The 22692-nt window shown below is 38.8% G+C and overlaps 1 protein-coding gene across 8 annotated transcripts in view; it reads right to left on the bottom strand.

Annotated features, from left to right (window-relative positions):
• Positions 1 to 2220: 2220 nt before the first annotated feature.
• Positions 2221 to 22692, bottom strand: part of CDC42SE2 (CDC42 small effector 2) — a 107315-nt gene continuing 86843 nt past the window's right edge. For 3 of the 8 annotated variants that reach the window (XM_019756133.3, XM_074313466.2, XM_074313470.2), the window contains 3 exons: positions 8392 to 8493; positions 5237 to 5340; positions 2221 to 4602 (listed from right to left, as the gene is read on the bottom strand). In XM_019756133.3, the coding sequence (XP_019611692.1) occupies positions 5248 to 5340; positions 8392 to 8493 (195 nt within the window). In that variant the 3' untranslated portion in view covers positions 2221 to 4602; positions 5237 to 5247. Of the gene's footprint in view, positions 4603 to 5232; positions 5341 to 8391; positions 8494 to 22692 lie in introns of all 8 variants that reach the window. The other 5 variants (XM_074313468.2, XM_074313472.2, XM_074313471.2 and 2 more) reach the window with 4 other exon arrangements.

The following is a 22692-nucleotide window of genomic DNA, read 5'->3' as shown; positions in this document are numbered from 1 at the left end:
GGGAGCTCACAGCCCACAACTACCCTAGGGGTTGAGTGAAGGAGTCAGTCAGTCATGTTGAGAAGCAGACACACAGGGTGACTGTGTAGATGACTGAAATTAAGAATAGTACAAAAAAGTAAAGCTCTGAAGATTTTAAAGAAGTTGCTGCATTTGCTACTCCTTTAGAGAAGCAAAACAAAACTAAAAACCTGTGCCTAGGAACCCTTTCTGGGCTCCCAAGGCAGGCTATCAGCACATTTATCTGTCTGAAGCTACTGAACATGTGTGTTTTACTGAGTTGTAACGCTCTAGTGAACGCTGGAGCTTGGATTTACAAGAGAAAATTGGGGGTTAGAACCAGACATTGTCTTTACTCCCCTGCTGTTACCTTCCAATGAGACTAAAATCATCCTTTCTTCAAATACCAAGGTCATCACTCTTTTAGCAACTGCTGAAAGGACCCAGGTCAAACATTTGGAGCCCCTTATTCAGGAAGTAGCTTTTCTAGTAAACCTTTTTTTTTCTTCTATGCATCAAAGGCAGGCCAGATAGAAAACTTTTTAAGATGAGATTAAGAAGATAAGGGTAGAGGTCAAAAGGAGCCCAGAGGTTGCATGTATCTGGTTGAAAGCACTTAACAAAACAAAACAAAAACATAGTCTTGGAAACAAAAAACTAAAAGTTAAGGTGCCAAAATATAAAAAGACAGATTAACATGAGTCATTTATTAAGTTCCCTTGCTGGACCACTCTGGATGGAGACAATAAATTGAAGCTAAAATTTCAACTGTTTTCTTTCCAGTCTGCTAAAAGCATATTTTAACAAGAGGCTATAATTCCTCCTTGTCTATACCATTTGTAGATTTTTGCATTTTCACAAGTTTTAACATAAAATTCCAGACCGTCCCTGACACTATAGATTTGTCCTACTTTTTGTGCTCATGAATGAGCCCTCCCGCCTCCATTTTATGCATGTCCTTTGAAAACGTGCTCAAAATACAGCTCCTGATACACAAACATCAGTTTCTTCAGGTACTTCGCTTCTTAACTGGGATGTCTTCCTGGATTGTCAGTATTTTAGCCCAACAAAAAACTTTACATCGTGTTTGTTTTTTCAGTCAAGGAACTTCATCTTAACCCAATTTCTTTTTAGAGTCTTTGGACATAAGATGAGGACAAAAATTATCAAAACTTTGTGAAATATTCTTTGGTGATACTTTTCTCATTGATTTTTCTGTTTTAGAATGTTGTGTAGCAGTTCTCATGATTCAGCCAAGCCTACCGGAGCTCCTCTCAGCATTTGACCCATCTAACAAGATGTATTTCGTGAGTACATACCATGTTTCCCCGAAAATAAGACTGGATTTTATATTAATTTTTGCTCCAAAAGACACATTAGAGCGTATTTTCAGGGGATGTCTTATTTTTTCATGTACAATCTACATTTATTCAAGTACAGTCATGTCATCTTCTTCTGGAACATCGTCATAACGTACTAAATGTGTCCATCTGGCTGACGATCCTAACCGGGGCTTATTTTCGGGGAAACACAGTAGATATTCTTTGCTCTGAACCAGGGTGTCTCAGCGTGGCTCTGTGACACTGGGGGGCTGGCCCGTGTTGAGCCGCCTCCCTGGTTTCTACTCCCACCCGGTGTCAGCAGCCTGTTCCACACCCTTCCTCAGTTGTGACTGCCAGATATTGCTAAGTGGTCCCTGAGAAACAAAACTGCCCCAATGGGGAACCAGTGTCTGTCCTAAACTTTCAGTGATGTTGGAAATGCTCTGTACTGTCTATTATGGTAGCTGGTCACTACATGAAGCTATTAAGCACTTGACCTGCAACAAGTATAGGTGAGGAACAGAATTCTTTAATTTTATTTAAATCCTGCATATACTCTGAAGGCAAAATGCTTCAGCCTGAAAAACTGAAGAGGTATTTGATTTCTTTGTTTGAAATCATTTGTGATGTTGACAGACAATGAAAATTTGGAGAAAAGGGTTATTTAAATAAAAAGTCCTATTTCCAAACATTCAATGTTCATTCTGACTAGACATTTGTTAAATTATAAGGTGAAGTCAAAGATTATATCTTAGAAATTGAAATCCCCTTTAGAGAGAAAAGTGATAAATTATTTCTGCATGACAGCCTTAAATGAAAATATAATGCTAAAAAGGTGCTCTAAGTGAATTTGGTGATTTCTAGAAAGGTAAAAAAAAATTGAAAGGCAAAGTCAAACAAGGATTGAAAGAAAACATTTATTGAATCAATAATTTCTTTTTAATATCTACAAGCCAACACTGAACTCTATTTAAGAATGAACACAATGTACAAAAAAAGTATGCTTATATTATAAAAATATGTCAATTTTATCTTTTGGGTGCTGAGCAGAAGTCATTTTAAACAAAATCAAGGCAAACTTGCTCTCTAGAACTGCTCTAATTTAATCCCGAGTGGAAGCTGACACATCCCTGTGGAGGCAGGTGCTGGGCCCACTCGCCCAGCAGCACAAAGACCCAGAGAAGAACCTGTGTCATTAGACCTTCATTCACTTTCCCTTGCTTAACAGTTACAAGCATGTATTTCAGCAAAGTTATTAACAGTCAATCCTACTTAATTAGCTTCAATTTTAAAATGAGATACATTGCTCTGGGGACCAATTGACCTCCTGAGAGTTACAATCCCACTTAGGAACGTGGGAAAGCTGCCTCCTACTCAGATATCTTCAAGCTGTCCTAGAAAATTTGTGCCCAAAGTTCTATCTTAGAATTTCTGGTACTCTTGAATGTACGGCACCTTCCTTGGCATGGCCTTGTACAGAGTGTGGCCACTATGCCAGGAAGTCAGTGGTGGCCCTGTGCTTACCATGGGGACATGCCCACGGGAGTAGTTGGTCCTTGAAGAAGCAGAAAAGATAGCGATTGGAAAAAAGTAAAATCAAATTATGTGCTGGGGAAAAGTGACCCTGGCTTCCCTGTATTGTAGTTCCAGGAGTCAGATGACAACTATAAAAACTGTATGTATTTTAAAAGTCAAAATAAAAGTAGGCTACATGGCACCCGAGTTGCCAATGCAGGAAATCAAGTCCGTCTTTTCTGGAGTTGGTGCACAGCAGTGCCCCTGCAGGACAGCTGCACAAGGGATAAATGACACCAGGTGACTAGAAGTTACTATACGAACTGCAAGATGCCTGTTGTGATTAGTAGGCATACGTTTCCCTTGACACGATTCTGCTTGACACACCTACAAAGGCTCAAAGCACAAGGACTGAGTAATCAATATCGTGCCTCGCTCGCCCGTCCCGGGTACATTAAAAGAATTGGGGGAGCAATGCTTTTATGTTTTGCCTACACACACCCAGTATTTATTCAGTTACCTATTTCATAAAAACCTGGGACTAAGGTGAGGGGAAAGGGATAACAAAACAATCACTTTCAATTGCCTAATTCCTTAGCACTAAGTTTTCAATTAATTAAGCCCCATTTGCTGCAGGAAATGTTAATTCTACCAAATGTCGTTAGACAAGGCTGGATGGGACAGAGACAGTGGTTTGCATTCTTGTTAAAATGTAAATCCTAACTGGCTTATGGGGAAGGAAAAGCATTTATAGAAATTTGTAAGAATAAACATTTTGGAACCTAAGAAACGTCCCATAGAGGTGGGACGATTCAGCCGGGTCAGTATTTTCCACTGCCCCGAAATATGCAAAGTATGGAAAGGCCACTGCGTCTGCAGGTAGGAGGACAGGCCAGAAGCTCACCACACTGCTCCTGGAAACTGGGCACCATAATATGAAACATAAAATGAAAACAAGTAAAAACGAAGGAATACAAAAGATATAAACAGCTACTAAGATGCCCAGAGCCAGACGGGAGGAGGGTGTTACCACAACACTCAGATACAGCCACACCTGCTTACAATCACAGGTCCTTGCTCTCAAAATAAATATATTGAACATTTACAACAGAAGGAATGCAAACTTTTCTTTTTATTGTAATTCTAACTAAATAGACCAAAAAGTCATACTTCTAAAATAAGCTACAAGTTACCTTTTTTGTGAAACTGATGTGACCTGGTGCCACAGCTAACCTTTCTCTAATAGCAGCAGTATCATCAGCCCGTGGGCTCCCATACGAAGCAACTTCTTAAAGCATGCAGACATCTATTCTGCTGAAGTTTCAAATGATCGTTGTGCTTATGGGTCTCATACCTTCCAAAATATACATAAATGGTGACGAAATAACAGATAGCAGATCCTTACCAATAAAATCATAAGGCAGAGGGTTGGCGGTGAAGAGATGTTTAAAATGGAAAAGAAAATGCAAAACAGTGCTAGCATTCACAAAAAAGATCATGCTACGACCAGATCCATATTGATAAAAACTGGGATTGCGGCCACAATCTACAGCACTGCCGTGAGTCCACAGCCACGTGTGTCAGCTGGAGGAAACGCAGGAGTCACCTGACAGCAGCTGCTTCGGAGCAGGACAGTGATGTCACAACAGGATGAACGCGATGCCATCACACTTCTTTGTTGTAATTGAAAAGAAAAGAAAAGCAGTCACGACAAAAAAAAAATTGAAGACTAGTGGAAAGAGAAAACACAGAAATTCACAATGACCTACAAAACCAAAAGAAAAACCAAATTAGTTTTACACTTGTAGGAGTTCATCCTTCTAAAAGGTGATAATTAAAACTTTATCAATAAATATAAAATTACTTCACTAAACATGGGCTCCCACACAGTATAAATAATCAAAATAGTAACTACACTGTTTGAAAGACACACAAATGGCACTTTGTCACCAGATTCTCAGGCCTCCTCCCCAACCAGATGTCTTAAAGTATTTCAAGTTTTCATAAGAGTCACCTAAAACTAATATTCAAGCTGCAGTAATACTGGGACTATCACTTAAAATACCCAGCCAAGGAAAATATTTTTGCTTTTTGTTCACAATTTTTAAAAACCAGAAGAAAACCCCGGCGACCCCTAAACAACATGAGGGCACTGACCCCCGTAAGCTAACAGCGTACTGTCAACCTGACAATAGCAATTACCTCGTATTTGCATGTTGTATGTATTACTGTACATTGTCTTCTTATAAGGTAAGCTAGACAAAAGGCTATATTAAGACAGTCGTAAGGAAAAAAAAATTCACGTGTAAGTGGACCTGTACAGGCCAAACCCGTGTTGTTCCAGGGTCCCCTTATCTAGCTCTTAGCCCCCCGCTGTGCGGCCCAATCCACGTACTCACGGGAGGGGGGGCTATCCTGCCTTCGTATCCACGAGCTGCACGCTGGCCGGCATCCCGCCCCCGTAGCCTCCCTTGGACTGCATTTGGTTCTGAATGGAGCTAACCTAAAACAAGACAGAAACAGCAAATGGTGGGGTGAGTAATTAAAACTTTAGCCACAACTCCCTCATCCCCAAATACAAAACAAAATCATTTTTTGTAGTTCACAAGGTACTTGGTAACATTACCAAAAGTAGTCAAAAGTATACCAATCATACTCAACTTTCAGTTCCTCAATCTCAAGTATCTTCTTAATTTATAGACACCTCACATGTATGATCACCTCAAATACTTAAATAGAATCAGAAAACTAAGTGTAAGTACACCAGCAAAAAATAATTTTTAAAGGCCATGTGGTAAAATTTACATACTTGATACAGTCTGATAAACTAAGAGTCTGAGAATCCAAGGACCTGGACTGTAGTCCAGATTTATGAGTGTTGTAACTCTGGGTAAACTATCTTCTTTCAATATCTGGCTTCTTATCTGTAAAATGGTTAAAATGATAATCTCTTCTAACTACATTACTGGGGTATTTTCTTTCTTTGCTGAAACAAAGGCATATAAAGTTGTTTGCAAACTATGACGTGCTTTCTGTGTCATCATTATTCCAATCTTATTCATGTCCATTGGAAACAGAGAATAAGAAAATCAGGCTAGGTTGCTAGAAAAAGGACCCATGAGGCAGCTTTGGGGGGCTGAGCTAACCGCGAAGAATCAGCAGAGCAGTGGGTCTCACACACGGAATCCGCTCAGAGGGCCCTTTTACGACTGGGATGTGGGGACACCATCCATCCACATGAAATACAGCAGAAAACATGACACGCAAGGTGCTTTGGTGACCCTGAGTCAATATGTTTACAGAAAGCAGTAATACTTGTCTAAGTTATTGTTGGAGCAAGGCAGGTTTCAATACATTCTAATAGAAGAGAATAGATCCAAAAGGCTTTGAGAGAGAAAATACGACTGGCTCTTAAAACGGGCACACGTTTACCCATTTACTGAAAAACTTCCTGATGTGGAACCTCTAAGGCCTATGATTTTACATAATGTGTTGCTGTAGTCAAAAGACTACCTCAGAAGAGTGGGAGGTAACATGACTGAAATCTACCAGCCGGCCCCCTTATAAGGACATCTCAGTCTGAAGCAGCCGTGACCTGTGCCATCAGCCCAAATTCATTTGCTGCTCCTTTCTGGTAAATTGCATCATGTTTTGTACCACAAAGTTGGTTTCACCTTGGTACCAAATAATTCCCCACCTAATGTGACGTGTTAGCTCTTACAGATATTTCAGGCCTGTTTAAAAACGGCATCTTTGTATCTGTACATGAGCCCATGCAGATTCTTTTTCCTCCACGAATTAGTTCTTCAATTTGAAACTAAAAGACTTGGATTTTTTTCTAACCCTTCAGTGTTGAGCTTGAATGTACTGTGGTAACTGTGGACATACAATAGTTTACACAATAGGGCTCTATTATAAAAAGGGCCACAGAAACCTTTTCTATTGAGAAGTTAGTGTGAAAGGTAGTCCTGGGAAGAACCATGTATATGGGGGGAAAAGAAACTCCCAAGTCATCTGACCACCCAGGAGCCCGCGTAGCCTGGCTATTTCATGTGCATCCAGTCACGGCCTCATCCCCGCTGCTCAGTTCTTAGGATGGACAAACTTAAAAAAAAATATTTCTTTGGATAAACAGCATGTCTACTTGTGGTTTTGTCTTCTGTGCACTGTACCGCACAGAACAATTCTCTCTCAGAGTCAGGCTTCTACAAGTGAGAACTATCACTGGATCGCTCAGAAAACCGGGATTTCACAATCCTCGGCCTAACGACTTGGAGCTCTGGGGGGAGGGGCTGTGAGAGCCACGACAACTAATACAGGCCGTGACTATGAAGAGCCCTTATTTGGGTCTAAACAGCTAGACTACTTCATAAAAAGTCCACATCACTACGCAGAGAAAGCTGCATGGAGGCTGCAGGGTAGAACCTCCACTGAGGGCCTGTGTAGCTCCTGCATCTCAGCGGAAGAGCTCGGAGACATGGCAGCACTGCAAGCAAGGACCAGTCCTAAGTTCTACCTATGTCGATGGAAGAGTCACACACGAATGCCAGTGGGACTCTGAAAGGAAATTCTGAGATGTGTATAAACAAGATTTTAAAAGTTAAATACCATGAACTAAAATGTTCATTTGTCCTATATAGATATTCCTAAAACCTAAAGATACTTGTTGATGAGAAAGATTAAAATTCAACATATATAACAAATTTGAAACCATTCACTCTATTTATATTAACCGTAGTAACACAGGTCATAGGGTCCCATTTAGTCTTTTCAGCAAAGCTACTGAATTACATTTTGACAGCAACCTGACAACCTCTTACATTTCCACAAAAAGCAGTTGAATAAAACAAAGTATTTTTCCTACAGATTTAAAACAAACAAGCCGTTTCCTTTCACAGAAAGTAGAAATGTCCTTCCTTTGCTTACCTAGTAACTGAAGTTTGCCGTATCCAGGATACCCACCTACCTATGTTAAGTCTTTTCTCTTGTTAAGTCTTTTTTGTTAACACCATCCAGTGAGTATACAAGGGATCATAATTTTGTGTTTATAAAAAGCCTTGTGATTTTCTGGTTCTAAACACTTTGGGCTCATTTAAACACATCGGTTTACTACAGCTATAGGGCAGAGCCCTAACAAAAACCCTCATTTGGTGGGGCTTCTATTATACTGCACTGTTTTTCTCTTAGACAAAAATTAAGGAATAAAAGAGTTCAGCTAAATAAGTCTTTTCTGAAATTCACTGAAACCGCTACAAAAGACAGCAGATAAGATCCCTTTTTTCTTATTTCTCGTCCTACATATCTTACTGCTAAATCCTTTAAAGTATTTATTGAGGAGAAAGGTAGCTGTGAAGAGTTTAGTACCAGAAATACAAACAAATGCATTACTTGGCAAATTAGATGAGAAATTAATTTTTCATTATTCATTTTCTCTCTTCTATCTCACATTATTTATATTCGATGTCTACAAATTCACTTAGCACAGTGTAATCACCAAAAACGTGTGTCCCTGTCACACAGAGGCCTCGTGCACATGTCCCACCGACATACTTACTGAATTCATCCCACTGAACAGGTCCCCTGATCCCACGTGGGCCGTGTGCACAAAGTTTGTGGGCTCACCAATCATGCTTCTGTCAATCCGCCGGCGCCTTTTCTAAAATACAAGCACAACATGTTGAGAAAATGGTCTTAACAGGAAACTTACTCTGATGTATATACAATGGATGAATGATTTTGTTTAATAATATAATAAATTTGCCCATGACACAGAAATACCTAGAATTTTATGGTAAAATCTCCAAGAGAATATATGCACACACACACAAAAATGATTGGTAAAGGTTATTATTCAGAACTTAAAACATTATTTGGTCTAGCTTTGGCCATCAACATGTTAGTATAATAACCATTTGTTTTATTCTTTTAAAAAAATGAGACATGTAAATTTATCATCAGTAATCATTATTGTTAGCAAAGAATACATTGTGACTCGAGTAGAACACTGATTTGTAACATCAGTTCTCAGTGATGTTAAAAGTCACAAGTTTTCCATGACTAGGTACTGTGACCTAACTGGGAGAGAGAGGGCGCTGGCACCATCATCTAAGAGCAGCTCAGCGTATCCCCGTTTGCTTCCCTCTTAACAGTATACTTCTGAAATTGCAGGTTGCCTCGAAACTAAGACAAGTTATGTATGAACTTGTTGGATTAGGCTGTCTTTGAACATAATATTTTGTTTGCGTCTCCTGAAATGTTGGCATGCTCTTGATAAATCCTCAAACCTTAACAAGACAGACCCAGGTGACAGCTCCTTAGGATTAGAACATGATTTTCTACACAGTCACAAAAGCAGAAAGTTCACGCGTTAACTTTAGAAGCCAGTAGACATTATTTTACTGTCATCTAGCTTTTGTTGCTGCAGATTGGAATCCCAAAATGGTGTCTGCAGGACGGCAGGCTTTGCGAAGGCTGATGTGCAGAGGGGGCCACCTGGATCAGCGAGAGGCACCCCAAACGGGCCAGGGCGTATTTCAAAGAGTAAGATCCACTCTCAGGCCTCTGGGAGTCCAGACCACCCTTCACCCAGGGAGCACACAGAGCGACTTCTAAGCGTTCTAAATCTGCATAGTTCCCTTAGGAGGGAGTGTTTGGGGCTTAGCAGAAGGCTCCAGGAGGCCTCTCCATGTCACTGATTATTCTAATCTCTGAGTTACTGCAGGAAGATGCTGGGAGAGAAGAGTCACCATGGTGCTCTCGGGCCACCACCCATCTCACCCCAAAATGTTTCTGAAAGAATTAATGGATAGGACTGTGAATCAATATGCTTGTGAAAGGGGTACTCTACACATTCATAACTAATAAATATTACAAACATCCTCAGTCCTAAGGAAGGAGGTTCAAATGCGGATAACTGATTTAAAAGACTACTCTCACACTGCAAAGGAAGGGACGGGAAGAATTCAACTTACATCATAATGATTATGTTTGGTAATTAATTTATAAATCTGAAAATAGTGAATATTTTTTAAATTGAACTTTACTGAGTTGGGAGTCAAACTTTCCCTTTAGTATTAAGTTTCTTCATACCCTCTGATTTCACTTTGATTTTAGGAAATAAAAGTGGGAGCTTTCAGCCCTTCCCTCCCTAAGGCTTGAAGGAGCACAGCTCTTAAAGGGGAACGATCAAATTGGTTTTAAAAGACGGCTCCATGTCAGCTACCAGAGGAAAGTGGGCTGGAAGGGGCCAAAAGAAGTTGTAATGCTGGTGAGGAAATTACTCAGATGCAACTAACAGCAAAGACGGAAAGAGGAGGATAGATTCAAGAGGTGTTCAGTGGATAAAATCAACAGCATCTGGTTGTTGGATTGGATGTGGGAACTGAGGGAGCGAGGTAGAACTCGAGAGATGCACAGATTTCAGATCTGAAAAGCACGTGCCCAGTCCACTGGGGAGCTAATCCTCGAGGAGGGGTAGGCTCAGGGAGATGACAGATGCTGTCAATCTGCGGTACCAGCGAGACATCCAAGTGAACGTATCAAGAGGGCAAGTGGATATATGGAAATAGGATTCTGAAAGAGGCTACAGTGAAGAAACTAAGGGTCACCACCATAATAAAGCTGTTTATAATAACGCTAATGAGACTTCCTCAGGGAAAAAGTGCACAGACGAACCTAACTAAGGTTGGGTGGAAGGAAATAAACAAAGGAGGCCAAAAAGAAACATCCTGAAGTTACAGAGAAACTCAGGGATGTCTCTTGAAAATATCACGGAGGGAGCAGGCAACACAGCTGAAACCAGTGAGGGTCAGTGGGACCCAGACGTGTGCCCTGGACGCAGCAGGCCCTCCGGGGGCAGTGCCCATGCAGCACTAGGAGTGACGGCACTAAAGGGGTTCAGGGGTGTCCAGGTGGGAAACGGGGTCTCAGACCCGGGCAGGGAGAAGGGGAAATAAGGACAGTCTGAATTTGTTCCTGTGAAGATGAGAAAGACTTGATTATGCTTAATTTCTGATGAGAAAGATCCAGTAAAAGAGAGACTGAAGGTAAAGAAAACTGGAGGATACGGTTACAGAGAAGGTGGGAGGGACGGGACCCAGACAGGCCAAGGTGTCCTCTGAACTTCAGTTATAACGTCCTTAACGAATCAAGCCTAGATTCCAAGTATAATTAAATATTTTAAAATATAAAAATGTACTATTTCTTAGGCACATGTAGACTTTTGCAGAATGCTGCTTTTTTGGTGTGCTGTATTAAGACTACAAGAGAGACAAGATTTAAATCTTGGGCAAACAAGGGGAATTCCAGAGGCGCCTCTGCAAAGAAAAACAGGAAGTAGTGCTCTCGGCTCTGACGTGTGCTGTTGTCAGGAGCAGAGTCGCTGCTTGTCCTGGAAACACTTTATTTTTCACAGGGAGCTCTATTAAGACTCAACCATCTGAACAATTCTTGCCATCCTTAAAATATTAACTCTGACTCTGCATAAGACCAAGAACTAGAGGTTCAGAATGAGTAGCTGTGTTAGGGTGGAGGGTTACGTGACATTTCTACATAAGTACTTGCCATCACAGTAAAATCATTATTAAAGATAATGAGCTAATAACCTGGAGTAGATGCAAGTAGGAAAGGAAATAAAGTGCCACTGTGTCAACACTTTTGCGTCCCAATGCGAAAAGACCAACTATAAAAGCACACTTAGGGACAATGGGGAAATTTAAAAAACTGTAGATTACATGATAATGAAGAACTTTTTAAATATACTTTGAGGAGTGGGAATAATACTGTAGTTATCTTTAAAAAAAGGCTCTTGCTCAGCAATGAAAAGAAATGAACTATGGATATACACACTACAACATGAAGGAGTCTCAAAATAATTATGCTGAGAAGAAATGGCACAACATAGGTACATACTATATATACTTCCATTTACATAAGGTTACAGAAAATGCAAACTGATCTATGGTCACAGAAAGCAGACCAGTGGTTGTTTAGGGAAGTAGATGAGGGGTGAGCAAGAGGGATCACAGACACCTGAGAACTTTGGGGGAAGATGGATATAGTTACTATCTTGGTTGTGGCAGTGGCTTCGTGGACATATGTCCAAACTTATCAAATTGTACTCTTTAAATATGGGCTATTTAATGCATGTCAATGTCTACCCACTAGGCTGTACACCTGAAACTAATATAATATTGAATGTCAACTAATTTAAAACAAAAACGGGCTGTTTAAACCTTAGAGATACATACTGAAATATTTTTGGGTAAAACATGATGTCTAGAACATGCTTTAAATTCTCCAGCGTGGGTGTAGGTGAGACAAGACAGCCCCCCACTGATAATAACTGCTGCAGTAGGCGCTACATACATGGGTTGGGGGGGTTTCTCTTCCCTCTATTTGTGTATATTTGATAATTTTCCTAATAAGTTTAACAGATGTGTTCATTCATTTAGTTTCCTCCTACTCTTATAACTTTACAAAAAAAGTACGTATTGTGTACTAGTAAAAATTATGTAATACAAGTATGAATAATAAATGCTTAATTTTGTATCTGTTTTCCATCAGAACTTAATATCGTCCTCATTCTTTGTTGCTTTACAATTCTAAAACTGTTCCCTACCCACTTCCTGTCTTCCTCCCAAAACTATTAGAAGATATATTCTAAGGTTTTTAAAAATATACTACATAGCTACCTAGTAACATATCTAACTATAATATCAATTTAGTTTAACATGTTATTCACATGTATCATTCATGCACTCATATTACATGCTCTTTCTTTAAAAATAAAACAAAATGGATTAAATCGTAAGGTCTAGTGGCAAGGTCAGTTCCGCCCTCCTCGTGTCAGCTTTAGTCTCAGGTTGGTGGCAACAGAGTTGCAGCAAGTCCAGCCCTTCCGTGTGCAATGATACACAGAGGAACAGCCCTTTATTAAAAATAAGGCAAATTTCCCGTGAGGTCTCCACAGAACTTCCTCTGGCATCTGAGTTCTGTGCCCTTAACTAACCCTCTCACACACAGGATGTCTCACTTGGGCCAAGCTCTTGAACCCACTCACTGCTCAGGGAGAGGAGACTCCCATGAAAGGCACAGAGCCGCCTCCGGGATCCCCACGGCACGTGGGGCCACTGCTCAAATAGCATGTCCTACACAACAGGAGGGGCAGAGTGGATGCTGTGGTGACAGTGATAATGTCCATCAAGGCAACTACAAGGAAATGTAAAGAGTCTGTCTGTCTGTCGTCTGTCTGTCTGTCTGTCTGTCTGTCTGTCTGTCTGTCTAGGAGGGCGCAGCTCACAGTGGCCCCTGCGGGGATCGAACCAGCAGCCTTGCTGCTAAACTAGCACCATGCTCTAACCAACTGAGATAACCAGCCACCCCCGAGGCATCTATTTTTAAAACTTGGAATATAAAATTCAGAGAAAGGATTACTCTATGATTATTCTTCTGACAGACACTCTCTGGTTTCCCACTAATCTCTCTGCTTTTGTTTATCTTGTATAAGCTGGTGTTTTCCAGGATATTCTAGGTTCCTTTTCTTCTCTTGTGTCTTCACTTTATTAACTCTATGCTGATGACTGATAAATCTATTTTCTCTTTTCTGGGCTTTAGACTATACGTTCAGCTGCTTACCAGACACCTCCATGGGAATGCTCAGAAAATACTTAAATTTCCAATGTCCAAAACTGAACACACAACCTTACTTCTGTAACCCTCCTCCTCTGCATTTCCATTTGGTAAACGCTCCCCCTGTTCTTCAAGCCAGATTTGAGGGCTCTCCCTCACTCCTCCCCCCTCAGCCGTCACAGGGACTCAGCATCAGTCACGCCCTGTGGGTTCTGCCCTTCATCCTGCCATCGCCCTGTCACCGCCACAGCCTTATTTCAAGTCCCTCCCGCCATCACCCAGGTCGCTGCAGTAGCCCCCCAACTTATTACTTCCACTTTTACAACCTTTCACCTCCTCCCTACACTCTTCACCCTCTATCTAGATACACCTTTCTGAAGCAAAACTGATCACGTCACTCACCCATTTAAAAACTCTGAATGGCTCCCCCAAAACTTTGGTGATAAGTTTAAAACTCCACAGCCTATGAAGTCCTGTTTCTCTCTCCCACCTCGTCTGGAACTTCCTTCCCTGCATTCTGAGCTTTCATCTGCTACTTGCAGTTCCCTAAATACACTCTCACTTCTGTGCCCTCTGCCTGGAAGACTCTTTGCTGCTGCTCCGTCCTCTGCTTACGACAGGCCGTCCTTTACACCTCTGGTCTGGGGTTAGGTCCCTCTGTGCTCCCAGAGTGCCCGTGTTCACCTCCACCAAAGTAACATTGCCCACTGGATGGAAGATACACTCCTATACAGAGAGGACATGGAAAATGTGAGTCCACAAGGGCCCGTGCCATATCTGGCACACAGCAACTCACCAACAAACTTTTTGAATGAATAAATTTATGAATGTATAAACATGCCATTCACTTAAATAGTTTTTAAGGTGGTATATTTCACACACATTTTTTTGTAGCAATATAAGTACTTCCCCTTCCTCACATTTCTAGAATAGTGACCAAGTAAAACTTCTAGAAAAACAGTGATTGCCTGATCACTTAGAAGTTAGAACTTCCTCTAATACTAGTGTCTGGAAGGCTCAGTGTGCAAATACTTGCCACTGAGGAGCAAATTCAGGCCAGGTCCCGAGGGAACCGGGAGACCTGAGGTACGAGCATAGGTGGTACAGCCTGAGGTAGTTCTAGAAAGGGCAGAGCGGATGAAGAAGGAAAGGCCTGGCATTCAGGGAGGGCCCCCGAGATGGTACTTTCGGGCTGTAAAACAGCAATCTCATATACCAGTGTGGCCTAAGTTAATGAAAGGCTGAAATAGAAAGATATGCTACTGACTTAACTATGTGACCTGGAGAAAGTCCGTTAGTTGTAAACACTGAATCTCCCCACTGTGAATTATATCAAATAACCCACGATTTCCAGGTTGTGTCGAGCATCCAGCAAACGCCCAGGGGCTCCTCAGGACAGTTTCAATTTGAGGGAAACACAATGACACAGCATATGCAATGGTACCCTGTGAGCTACTAACTTGAGATAACTCCAGATTTCAACATTACAGCACTCTTCAACGGTGTATCTTTGCAAAGCAGGTTTCAGTGGTGGTTCTGAAAAAAAGTCCAGGAACTATACAGAAGTCCATAAGGAATTGGAGAAGAGGGTGGTGGTATTCATTCTATGTTATGCCTACCAGGCACACACATCTCGTGAGTATTCATAATTCTTTAAGAATGAAGTAAAATAACTTTCTTTTAATTTATGTGTATTATTTTTTTAATGGTGACTAAGTTATTAGGGCATATAAACGTAATAGGTCGCTTACACCAAACTAGTTAAATAAATCAGTAAAGTATTTCTCTTGGTCAAGGGGTACCATGAAAAAAATTACTGAAGTGTTTAGGGCACCAAAACCAGAAAGCTTGGGTCTCTGAAATAAACTAAGTTAATTTTTTGAAATACTGACATTGTAACTACTATGTACGAGGTATTTCTAAAACAAAGTAATTTTTTCTATGATGCACTGACAGTGATTCCATGAGTATACAAGCTGCTTTCAAGTTGCTTCCTATTATCCATCCAGTTCACGTGACAGAATAAAAGACTAACGAAAGCTCTGATAATACAGAGCTTTGAACAATGAGGGGGTTAGGGGCGCTGACTGCCGGAGTACTTGAAAATCCTCATACAACTTAAGTCGACCCTTGGTTTCCCAACCACCAGTTGACCCTTAAACAACGCAGGTTTGAACTGCGTCAGTCGACTGAAATAACCTGGCATTTAAGTGGACCCCACAGTTCAAACCTGTGTTGTTCAAGGCTCAACTGTACAAACATGAATTTGATCTTCTTTGTAGTAAGGAAAAGTGGGTCTTCACTCACACAAGAAAATGAAAGCAATACTTTCCATGGCAGTAATGTCAACAAACTACATGAAATGTCCTTACCCCAAACCTCTTCCCACTTGGCAATGGCCGGTTCATTCCTTAAGACCCAACTCAAACATAACCTCCTGCATTCAGAGAACAAGGCTTATCTTTCATTGGCAGCATTAAAGCACCTCATTGTAACTATCTACTTAGTTTGAGTTTCCTATCACACCAGGAGTTCTTCTCTGACCATAGCTGTGCCTGACACGTTAGACAATAAACGGCTGCTGAATGAATAAAAGGCTTTTAAAGGAACAATGTCAGCTCAGTTCTCTAAAAACTGTCGTATTGAATATTATGACCAAATTCAAGAACCTATTATATGTCAAATATGTTAAAAAAAAGAAGAAGAAAAAAGGCAATTCTAGTGAAGCTTATATTTCTGCACAAGCTTAAATAAACAGATGCTAATTACCCACCGTATTTTGCCATGTATAATGCATACTTTTTTGCCCAAATTTGTAAGGGAAAAATACAGGTACGCATTATACATGGGTAATACTAATTCCATAGCTATATAAATGTTTTTAATTATTTCATTTATGCTTATGAGGTAAAAATGTAACTCTAATAGTCAATAACAATATTCATATGCAAAATAATACCCCGAAATACAATCATCAGTTTTGTTGAACTTATGACGAACTTCTTGGTGTTGCAAACAGAGTAAATTTGTTACCAGTACATAAAATCTCTTGCATCTTGTATCTGTTCTTGTGTTTTGTAATTATTTGTTACATAAAATTTCTTGTATCATAATATATTAAAAAATAAATGCTAAAATTCCTTTATAATACAAAAAACAAGTACCTAAATGTAAACAAATAAAAATTTAAATTAAAGAAAAACAAAAGATTTTTTTTACCTGAAAGTTTGGGCCAGAAACATGGGTGCACATTATACACGGAAGCACATTATACATGGCAAAATACAGTAGTAACAGGAAAACACAAACATATAAATCTCACTGGTAAAGGTACATATATGTATAGATAATTTCAGAATACTCTAATATAATGGTGGTGGGTAAATCAATAAATTTATACTTATAAATTTATAAATCTAATATGCAGGCTAAAAGACAAAAGTAGTAAAAGTAACTATAACTACAATAACTTGTTAATGGATACAAAGACATCAAAAACAAAAAATGGAAGAGTAAAAATATAGCTTTAGTATGCTTTCAAACTTAAGTTGTCAGCAGCTTAAAATAGATTGTTATGTAAATATGTTTTATATAAGTCTCATGGTAACCAAAGAAAACACCTATACAGACACACAAAGGATAAAGAGAAGGAATGCAAGCATACTACCATAGAAAATTGTCAAATCACAAAGGAAAAAACAAAGAACAAAGGGATTATAAAACAAAAAGAAAAAAAATAACAAAATGGCAAAGTAAGTCCATACCTATCAATAATTAAATGTAAATGGACTAAATTATCTAATCAAAGACATACAGAGTGGTTAAATGGGTAAGGAAAATAAGACCCAACTATATGCTGCCTGTAGAGATTCACTTCAATTTTAAGGACCCACGCAGATTGAAGGTGAAAGAATGGAAGAAGATATTCCATGCAAACGGAAACCAAAAGAAAGTGGAGGAAGCTATACTTATAACAGACAAAATAAACTTGAAGACAAAGACTGTAACGACAGAGGTCATTATATAATAATAAAGGGCTCAATCCAACAAGAGGATATAACATTTGTAAATATTTATGCACCCATCAAGGAGCACTTAAATATAAAAGCAACTATTAACAGGCCTAAAGGGAGAAATAGACAGTAAGACAATAAAGCAGGGGACTTCAATACCCCACTTTCAAGAACAGATAGATCATCCAGGCAGAAAATCAATAAGGAAACTTTGGGCTTAAATGATATGTTAGATCAGATAACCTTAACAGACATTTACGGAACATTCCATCCAATAGCAGCAGAACACACAATGTCCTCCAGCGCAAATGGAATATTTTCCAGGACAGACCACACATTAGGCCACAACTCAAATCTTAAATTTAAGAAGAATGAAATCACATCAAATATCTTTCCTGACCACAGTGGTATGAAAATAGAAATCAGTTACAAGAAGAAATGTGGAAAAGTCACAAACGTGAAGCTTAAACAACTTTCTACTGAACCAATGGATCAAAAAGAAAAATGAAAAAAACACCTGGAGACACATGAAAATGGATATAAAACAGACTGAAACTTACAGGATGCAGCAAAAGCAGTTTTAAGAAAAGTTTATAGTGATAAATGCCTACATTAACAACAACAAAAAAAGCTAAAGAAAAAAAAAACCTGTAACGTTATACCACAAGAACCAAAAAAGAACAAACTAAGCCCAAAGTTAGTAGAAGGAAGAAATAACAAAGATCAGAGGAAAAAATAAATATAACAGGACTAAAAAGTCAAAGGAAAAGATCAATGAAACTAAGAGCTATTTTTTGAAAGAATAAACAAAATAGGTAAACCCGAGCTAGACTAAGAAAATTAGAAAGAGAAATTACAACTGATACCATAGAAACACAAAGGATCATAAGAGACTACTATGAACAATTATACACCAAAAATTGGACAACCCAGAAGAAATGGGCAAATTCCTAGAAACTTACAGCCTATCAAGACTAAATGATGAAGAAACAGAAAATCTGAACAGACCAATAATGAGTAAGATTTAATCAGTAATCAAAAACCTCCCAGCAAACAAAAACACAAGACCAGTTGGCTTCACTGGCGAATTCTGTTATGACAAACATGTTAAAAAGAATTAACATCTATCCTTCTCAAACTCGCCAAAAAACTAAAAGAGAACACTCCCAAACTCAATTTTACAACATTATCCTGATACCAAAAGCAGACAAGGGCCCCACAAGAAAAGAATATTAGAGGCCAATAACCTTGTTAAACATAGATGCAAAAATTTTCAACAAAATACTAGGAAACTGAATTCAACAATACATTAAAAGGATCATACAGGGATGCAACAATGGTTCAACATTTACAAATCACAAAATGTGGTATATCACACATTAACAAAATGAAGAATAAAAAATCATATGATCATTTCAAGTGAAGAAACAGCATCTGACAAAATTCAACATCCATTCATGACAAAAATGCTCAACAAACTGGGTATAGAGGGACCTTACCTCAACATAATAAAGGCCATATGTGACAAAACCACTGGAAACATCATACTCAATAGTAGGAAGTTTAAAGCTTTTCCTCTAAGATCAGGAACAAGACCAGGATGCCCACTCTCACCACTTTTATGCAGCATAGTACTGAAGGCCTAGCCAGAGCAATTAGGCAAGAAAAATATAAAGTATCCAAATGGAAAAAGGAAAACTATTTGCATTTCACATGATCTTATACATATAAAACTAAAGACTCCATCAAAAAAAGTTAGAATGAACTGAAATTGAAGTATAAAACTGAAGAATACACACATAAATGGAAAGGTATCAACTTGTTCAAGGATTGGAATAATATTGTTAAAATGTCCGTACTACCCAAAGCAAGCAATCTACAGATTCTATGCAAGCCTTATCGAAATTCCAGCAATTTTTTTTCAGAAGTAAACAATCATAAAGTTTCTATGGAACCACAAAAGACCCCAAATAGCCAAAACAATCATGAGAAAGAAGAACCAAGCTGGAGACATCACACTTCCTGATTTCACACTATCTCAAAGCTACAGTAAGCAAAACAATGTGGTATTGACATAAAAACAGACACATAAATCAATGGAACAAAATAGCACAGAAATACTCCCATGCATATGTTTGCTCAATTAATTTATGATAAAGGAGCCAAGAATATACAATGGTGAAAGGACAGTCTCTTCAGTAAACAGTTTTGGGAAAACTAGACAACCACATACAAAAGAATGAAATTATCTTATAACATATCTCAAAATCAATCCAAAATAGATTAAAGAAATGAATGTAAGACCTGACACCATGAAACTCTTAGAAGAAAACAAAGGCAGTAAGCTCCTTGATGTCAATCTTGGCAATAATTTTTTTTGTATTTGACACCAAAAGCAAAGGTAACAAAAGCAAAAATCAATCAGTGGGATGACATGAAATTGGAAAACTTTTGCACAGCACAGCAAATTATCAACAAAATGAAAAGGCAACCTACGGAATAGGAGAAAATATTTGCAAATCATATATCTGATAAGGGGTTGATATTCAAAATATATAAAGAACTCATACAACTCAATGGTAAACAAACAAACAAACAATCAATTTATAAAATGTATAGAGGAACTGAATAGACATTTTACCAAAGCAGCACATAGATGACCAACAGGTACGTGAAAAGGTGCTCACCATCACTAATCATCAGGGAAATGCAAATCAAAACCACAGTGAGATATCACCTCACACCTGTCAGAATGCCCTTCATCAAAAAGGGGTAGCAAATATTGGCGAGAATGTGGAGAAAAGTAAACGCTCGTACACTGTAGGTGGGAATGTAAAATGGTGCAGCCACTATGGAAAACAGTATGGAGCTTCCTCAAAAAATTAAAACTAGAACTACCATATGATTCAGCAATTCCACTCCTGGGTATTTATCTGAAGGAAATGAAATTGCTGTCTCAAAGAGAAATTCACCCTCATGTCCACTGCAGCACTTTTACAACAGCCAAGATATGGAAACAACCTAAATGTCCATCGACAGATAGACCGATAACAAAAATGGGCTATATATAATGGAATATTAGTCAGCCATTAAAAAGGAATGTTATTCAGCCATTTTAAGAAAAGAGGGAAATCCTGCCATTCATGACAATGTGGATGAATATGGATGGCATTGTGCTAAGTGAATTAAGTTACAAAGAAAAAGACAAACACCTATGATCTCACTTATGTGTAGAATCGAAAAAATCTGAGCCCACAGAAACAGAGGGTGATGGTGGTCAAAATGCACCAACCTCTAGATAGAAGATGAAAAGTTACAGGAATGTAATGTGCTGCGTTGTGACCAGGGTAACGATACTGTATTGTATATTTAAAAGCTAAGAGAGTAAATCTTAAAAGTTCTCATCACAAGGGAAAATGTAACTATGTGAAGTGATGGATGTTAACTAAACTTACTGTGGTGATCATTTTGCAATATATACATATGTCAAATCATTATGTTGTATACCTGAAATTAAACAATGTTCTAGTCAATTGTATCTCAACAAAACTGGGGACGGGTGGCAAGGGAGAAGAGCCTATTCCTACCTCACAGACTGGAGACAGTGCAGTAAACTTAGGCTCCATCATTCTGTCTCATGATCTAGTTCTCATCATTTTTATTCCTTTCCTCTGGGCCCTAATCAAGTTTTCTACAATGTACCTTAAGTGTGAGTCATGGTTTTATTCCAATGATGACTTGATCAATCCTAAGCATACCAGGATGATTATACAGAGGTCATATATCTATTTACAGGTATCAGTAATCATTTGAGGTACTAAATCCACTATCTCCCATCTGTGTCCATGAACTCCTTTACTGCTGAGTCAGACCAACTTTGAAGGTAATATATAAATTTTAACATTTAAAGCTATTATATAAACCTATTATAAATTATAATAACTATAACATTTTAGAATTACAAATAGTAAGCAAAACACATTAAAATAGAGCAAGAAGGGGTTTTAAAAAATCATTAAGACGTAAAAAAGTAACCTTGGGAAAATGGCATTACAATGACTAAAATATACAAAAATAAGTGATTCATCAGAGGCTTTTATTACCGATTAATTGATCAACATGTATCCAATGAGTTCCGATCTAGTGCTTAAAATGATATAGCCCTTATAATTTTGGGGGGGAGGGGAACCATATTAACAAACTCTGTAAGATACTACAGGAAGCCTCTACCATTTGCTCGTTCTCTTTCATACCAAATTTACTTCATATGGCACAAAAGTCAAAACAGGGGCTAAGGGCTGGCAGACCCTAGCTTCACTGGAACCCTGAGGAAGGCATATACTAGTATTAGAGGTCTTCAGCCTTCTTTTACTTTTTTCACTTCAGTTATTCAATCAATGGGGTGTAAAATGGCCTCAAAGTTTATTTCAGTATTTGGTAAAGAGATTCAAGTTCTTGACATTCAAAACTATCATTCACCAAAAGATAAAGAGTTGTTTGTGCAATTCATATATCCTTTAGTTTTTGTTTTACTGATTTGGGTTAACTTTTCTGTTTTTTTTGTTTTTTGTTCTTTAATAGTTTAAACGGTAGCGTAGGGTATTCCAGACCTACAAGTAATACATTTTTTATTTTCTTAAAGGATTTGAGGCAGCTTTATAACATTTTTACCAGAGTATTAATAGACACTCACACTGACCAAGTGAGATTTATCCTTCCGCATAAACAGGCATAAATCTTCATACTGGACATACGCCATTTCTTTCTGCATTCTTTGTTCTGAAAACAGCAGCCTCCTTCCTTTCCTTTGAGGAAATCACCTCTTCCCAAACCCAACCACATGATTTTGATAGGCTGCCAACCGTAGTGGTCCCCAGCCCTCATCACAGGGGTATGCACATGACTCAACCTGGGTTTTAGTCCTCCCTCCCTGGGAAGGACTAAAGCACGGAGAAGAACTTTGTTCCTCATGGTTAAACTCACAATGAACCTAGACTAGAGCTGAGGGCGACCATGTTTCCTACGAAGGAAAAAACACCCACCTCTAGTCAGAAAGCAAAGCAAAGAATCAAGAAAAAGACGAGAAGAGAGTCTTAACAGTGTCCCTGGTTCTCGTTACAGATGTTTAAAAATCCAGATCCAGCCGTCCCAGATAGTCATATGGGCGATAAAACACCTGCGAGGTCTGGTTTCTAAGATCATAACCAAAAAAA

This window comes from Rhinolophus sinicus, chromosome 5 (assembly GCF_057876585.1).
Source record: "Rhinolophus sinicus isolate RSI-liver-muscle chromosome 5, RSI-T2T, whole genome shotgun sequence".
Classification (NCBI taxonomy): Eukaryota; Metazoa; Chordata; class Mammalia; order Chiroptera; family Rhinolophidae; genus Rhinolophus; species Rhinolophus sinicus.
This window is presented reverse-complemented; position numbering and strand designations above follow the sequence as displayed.